Source organism: Apium graveolens, chromosome 6 (genome assembly GCF_009905375.1).
Source record: "Apium graveolens cultivar Ventura chromosome 6, ASM990537v1, whole genome shotgun sequence".
Classification (NCBI taxonomy): domain Eukaryota; kingdom Viridiplantae; phylum Streptophyta; class Magnoliopsida; order Apiales; family Apiaceae; genus Apium; species Apium graveolens.
Window position 1 is genome coordinate 17,844,625 of NC_133652.1, and position 5,997 is coordinate 17,850,621.

The 5,997-nt window shown below is 39.3% G+C and overlaps 1 protein-coding gene across 1 annotated transcript; it reads left to right on the forward strand.

Moving 5' to 3' along the window:
- Positions 1 to 280: 280 nt before the first annotated feature.
- Positions 281 to 1,837, forward strand: LOC141664696 (uncharacterized). The gene has a single exon (XM_074470651.1). The coding sequence runs from the start codon at positions 281 to 283 to the stop codon at positions 1,835 to 1,837; it is 1,557 nt and encodes a 518-aa protein (XP_074326752.1).
- Positions 1,838 to 5,997: the final 4,160 nt, after the last annotated feature.

The following is a 5,997-nucleotide window of genomic DNA, read 5'->3' on the forward strand; positions in this document are numbered from 1 at the left end:
TCAGGAAAGCAGAGTGACGGCCACAGCTGAAATCCCTTCCCCGTTCTTGGAGGCTGTAAGAGAGGCACAGTTGATGGACGAATATTGTAACAAAACTAGCGATCTCCGTTTCCACGGAAGCTCAGACCCCGTGAAATTTCTGGGCCTATTCAATATAGAGATGGATGTATATCAAGTCCCAGATTTGGCTCGATGTCGGCTCCTAGCAGCGACTTTTAGAGAAAGTGCCCAACAATAGTTTCAAAAGCTTGGGCCGGGAGTAATCACTTTTTGGGATCAAATGAAGACTATTTTCTTGACCAAGTTCCAAGCGGCTGTGAGATATGCTCCCTCTATTACAACCCTCGCCAACATCAAGCAAAGGGAGGATGAAAGCTTGATGTCGTACTTTAAGAGTTTCAATGCGGAATCTACCAGCGTAAGAGGAGCTTCAGACGAAGCCTTAAAGAGCTTTCTAATTGCAGGACTAAGGGTTGGTTCAGACTTCTGGAAACACTTGCAAGGAAAAGACCCGGCTACTCTAGCAGACATCTTTGCTCTGGCAGAATCGTTCAAAGCCATAGAGCAATCTCTGGAGGAAGTACAACCAGTTACGCACGCAAGTCAGAGAAATAAAGCTAGGAAGAGAGACAGATATCCAAGTCCAAGGTACAGAAGGAGTAGTCGAAGCCCGAACCGGGTAAATACCACGACCATGAGGAGAGAATGGAGTCCTCCCTCACAATATGATTATAGAACGAGCCGGTACACGCCCTTGGCCGCTTCAATTGAGCATATCTTTGAGGTAAACAAGAACAGAGGGTTGTTTAGAAAACTCGAGGCTCTATCATCCAGGCAAAGTAGAGACAAGAAAAAGTATTGTGAATACCATGAGTCATCCGGGCATAACACACATGAATGTCGCCAACTAAAGGATGAGATCGAAGCATTTATCAAAGAAGGATACCTTGGTGAATGGGTAGTTAAGGAAGTAAGGAAATACAAGGATGACAAAGCAAAGAAAGAAGAAATGCGAGCCCCACGGGGGTCAAACAATGGAACTCTTGAGGAAAATAAATTCGTCAGGGATGGCAGCATTCGAACAATCTACGGGGGAGATCCCCGGATGGAATGCAGCAACCGAGCCTTGGTGAGATATGCTAGGGAAGCCCGGTTCAGACCTCTCATGGACATTCATAGGGTGGAAACTCGACCACCCAAAGTATTTAAGGGCGAGTCCATGAATATTACTTTCAGAGAAGCGGATGCCCGATGGGTGCATCACCCCCACAATGATGCGCTGGTTATTTCCATCCAGATTGGAACCAAAAACGTCCATAGGGTCTTCGTGGACAATGGAAACTCGGCAAACATCCTCTACTATAGCACCTTTAAGAAGATGGGGCTACCTGATCGGGATATGTCGGGGGAAGATTCGTGGGTCTATGGCTTCTCTGGCGCGGGAGTTAGAGTTATGGGATCAATTCGGTTGCCATGTAATTTGGGGGAAAGCACGTTGTTCGTAACAAAGATGCTCGAGTTCAATGTCCTGAATCAGGAGTCGTCCCATAACGTGCTGTTGGAACGGCCTTTTCTTCGGAAGATGAGGGTTATTACTTCAATCCACCACCTTACCATCAAGTTTGCAATGCCAAATGGTGTGGGGAGTATAAGGGGCTCTCAATATGACTCTCGGGAGTGCTACATGCAAGCTATGAGAGGCTTAGGAAAGACTCCCACACCGAAGATGCATCAGATGATGATCGAGAAAAGAGCATTGAACAACCGATCGAGGAAATTCGGGTCCATTATTATGTCGAACAAGAAGACGAGTGCCCCTCTGAACTTCCTCCAGTAATGCTGTTCTTGGAAGATACAATCAGAATTGAAATATTGGAAGAAGAGGAATCCTCAAACACCATAGTTCACGCAGATTTTAATGGGGAACGACTAGAAGGAAGATTTGACGTCTTGCAAAGCTTCGGACAGGACGATCATAAGGTAGATGCCCCTCTCCCAGAAGGAGCGCCCTTGCCCGCGAAAAATATCAAGGAAGTTGATGCCCCTGCGATGCAGGGCGCGCCTTCTAAAGAAGTTGATGCTCCTCCTAAAGGGGATGCGCCTTTTCTGCAGAACAATGAAAATCATGATTCGCCCGACCTGGATCCACGGATACCAATGCCAATGGAGAATATAGGGCCAGCAGAAGATACAATTGAAATCCTTGTCGACAGAAAAGATCCGAGTAAGGTTTTAAGGATTGGATCTCAGTTGGTACCAAGAGTGAAAGAGGGTCTTTCGATATTTCTCTTGGCCAACTTGATATATTTGCATGGAACCATTCTGACATGGTAGGAATCAACCCAGAGGTGATGTGCCACCGTTTGAATATCGACCCCAAGCATAAAAGGGTTCGACAAAAGCGCAGGGCCATAAGCGGAGAGAGGGCTATATCCTTAGCAGAAGAAGTGGATTGGCTCTTGGATGTCAGACTAATTCAGGAGTCCTTTTACCCAGAATAGTTGGCCAATCCGGTGTTAGTAAAAAAACCCAACGGCAAATGGAGAACATGTGTTGATTTCACCGACCTGAACAAAGCGTGCCCAAAGGATAGCTTTCCCTTGCCAAGAATTGATCAGTTGGTCGACGCCACGGCAGGACACGCCTTGCTCAGCTTCATGAATGCATACTCCGGGTATAATCAAATTCCCATGTTTGGGCCTGACCAAGAGCACACCTCTTTTATCACCGATAGAGGACTCTTCTGCTATATTGGAATGCCATTTGGCCTGATCAACGCGGAGCTACCTATCAAAGATTGGTAAACAAAATATTCAAGAGGCAGATTGGAAAGACGATGGAAGTATACGTAGATGGCATGCTTGTAAAGTCTACGAAGGCGGCGGATCACATCACAGACTTAGCAGAGATGTTCCAAATTTTGAGAAAATATAGAATGAAGTTGAATGAGAAGTTCCACACAATCTTCCACAATCGTATGAAATATTGAATCTCCACTACCCCATGGATAGCATCAACCACTGACTTAGCATCCATATCAAAGATACACTTCGTAGTTCTCCATTTTCTGACCCACAGTAGTGCTTCCTTGAGGCTTCTAACTTCGCTCTCTTTTGCTTGCATTCATCCCCCAATCTGGCAAGCTCGTGCACGCATAAACTCACCCATCTCATTTCGAACTACACATCCAGCTCCTATGAAATCATAATCAACTCGACAAGAGGCGTCAATATTGATTTTAATCCACCCCGGAAGTGGTTTGCACCACTGCTGCATCTGCCCTCGACTTTGGTACTCATTTCCTTTCTCCTGTGCTTTTCTCCAATCCTGAAACAAGCTCATCGCCATTGCATTAACTCCAAAGGACGACATAGCTTTTATATCCCATACCCAGGTATTACGACGTATCCACTGAAAGATATATGTCCTAAGTCCAATCATGTATGGGGATTTAGGAATAACTTTTATGTAATATGTTTTGATTTCATTGATATTAATAAAAGGCTTGTTTTATTTTTATTGTGGGCTCTATCTATTTAAATGTTTAAATAAGATATACCACAGTTTAGAGTAAAGCTTTTTATGGATTGTGATGAGATCATAATAATGAGACCTAAAAGATGATAACTCTAAACTTAAATAGTTCCTGGTCGTAGGATAACTAACTGGTAATTAATAATCCGCAAAGATCGGTACATACTATGCTTGCTTCATTATGAAGGATGTCTGTTCTCATAGACATTTGTGTGGTAACACTATAGCTAGTATGTAGGTGCTTATTATAGAATAAGTTCACTGAACATGACTCACACAGCTGAACAACTGATGGAGTTCACTCACGTGTCAGCAGTTGTTCACATAGTGATAGTTGTACAAGTATCCTTAGACTTGAGGTCATCATAGTCATCTTGTGTACACTGAACTATGCTTTGGTTTAGTTCTTAGTCTCAAGGGACAATTATAAGGGCTCTACTGGGTATAGGAATTTGTACACAAAGATAGTGTATGATCAATAAAGGATCTACCCCTTCCAGTGTAGGAAGAGAAAGTTCAATGCTGATCCACTTATGTTAGTTCAGGACTCTCTGGCCAAAGTGAATGAAATTAGAAAGGAGTTTCTAATTTACATTAAATAGAACTAAGCATAGTGAATGGGAAAGCAAGTGATTAAATAAGATAGGCTTGACACAAGTTCCATGCCTTGTATTTAATCGTGACATTGCAGGGTAGAAGAAATTAATTGTACGGTAACTACTCACTGAATAGGTTCTTGGTATTCTAAGCAGTGAATTCGTATTATCCGGATAGTCGTGATATGCTGAGAAGTATCCCTCACGATGTAGAATAAATATGATTAATTAATTAATCATATTTAATAAATTAGAGAATTTATATTAATAATAATAAAATAGTTTTATTATTATTTATTTCTACTACCGGCTTAATATTGAACCTACAGGGTCACACCATAAAAGAGAATGATTTAATGGTGGAGGAATTAATTAATAATGGCTGATAATTATTTATTTATGAAATAAATAATTAATTGGAAAATTTAATAATTGATTAAATGAGATTTAATTGATTATAAAGTAATTAAGAAAAGGTTCTTAATATTATTAATTAAGAATTTAATTTTTGGAAATTAAATCAAGTGAGAGAATTATTTCTAAAGAGTTTAGAAAAAGGATTAATAATTAAAAGGTGTTTTAATTATTAGTGAGAATAATAAAGGGTTAATAATAAAAATATTTTATAGGAAAATTTTCAGCTGAAAATTTTGCCTATAAATATACTATTATAAACCCTATTTTTGCCAAATCCAAAAAGATTTACAAAACCCTAATTCTCTCCATCTCCTCCTCCTTCATTACATCGTTTTCTTGGTGTATATCGGTGGAGTGCTTCACACTTGAGGAGCAGCTGCTAACGATCTCGGTTCATCATTCTTGGATCGCTATTAAATACCTCCATCTTTCCATTAACGTAAAGCTTCTTAAGGTAAACATACTGAACTACGAATTAAATATTATTTTTCGCATGGATCCTGCGGAGGGTTTCGATTTTTTTTTTTTAAGATTAAATTTACGTTTTCGCTGCGTTTATATGCTAAAACCCCTTCAATGGCATCAGAGCTACTTGCGAAAAGTTTTTAATTCATTTATGTGTTTAACTGTTTTCGATATATGAGCATGTACGTGATTCCCCATGATTTGATGTTGATATAATATGCTTATATATGTATGGTTTTTAATATATGATATTCATGTGAGTTGTATAATCATAAGATGGTTATGTAATCTGTATATATACTGATATATACATGATTTATGTTTGTTCTAATTATGAGAATCATATTAGACACGGATTCTGAATTGGCTGCTATCAACAACTCGTCTGTAAGGCGTTTGATGTCGTTTACTGCCCGTAAACAGTGATTCTTGTTTTTCTGATTTGATTCTGATTTTTCTGATTTTTGTCATATTTTCTTTTTATGATTAGATCATGGATAATATGATATGTTAAGATCAGATTATGTGTTTTAACATTCTTTTATGTGTTATATGAGCATGGTGGATGGTTATGGCCTTTTCGACCTTAGTGTAATGGTTTTGGTTTTGGTTTTAAATACGACTTGCATGTCGTCAATCTTTGTAATCATAAATCTCGAATGTAACTCGAGTTATTCTTGTAAGTTCATTAGATTAGTTTTACTTTCAATTATGTAATGTAATTGAAGACTCAAGAAGGCTATCCAATGGAGGTGATACAAAGAAGAAGACAAGGCATACAAGAAGTCTAAACAAAGAAGAAGACTTGTGTAATAAGTAGTTGTATTTATTTCCATCACCATATTAGATTGACCTTGATCTTTATCATGAGCTTGATAAAGATCACATAGGATGGGGCCATAACCAAACACATTTACTTTATTGCACTTTACATTTACTTGTTTATTTAATTTTATATATGAGATATATGCCTATGTTTACCATG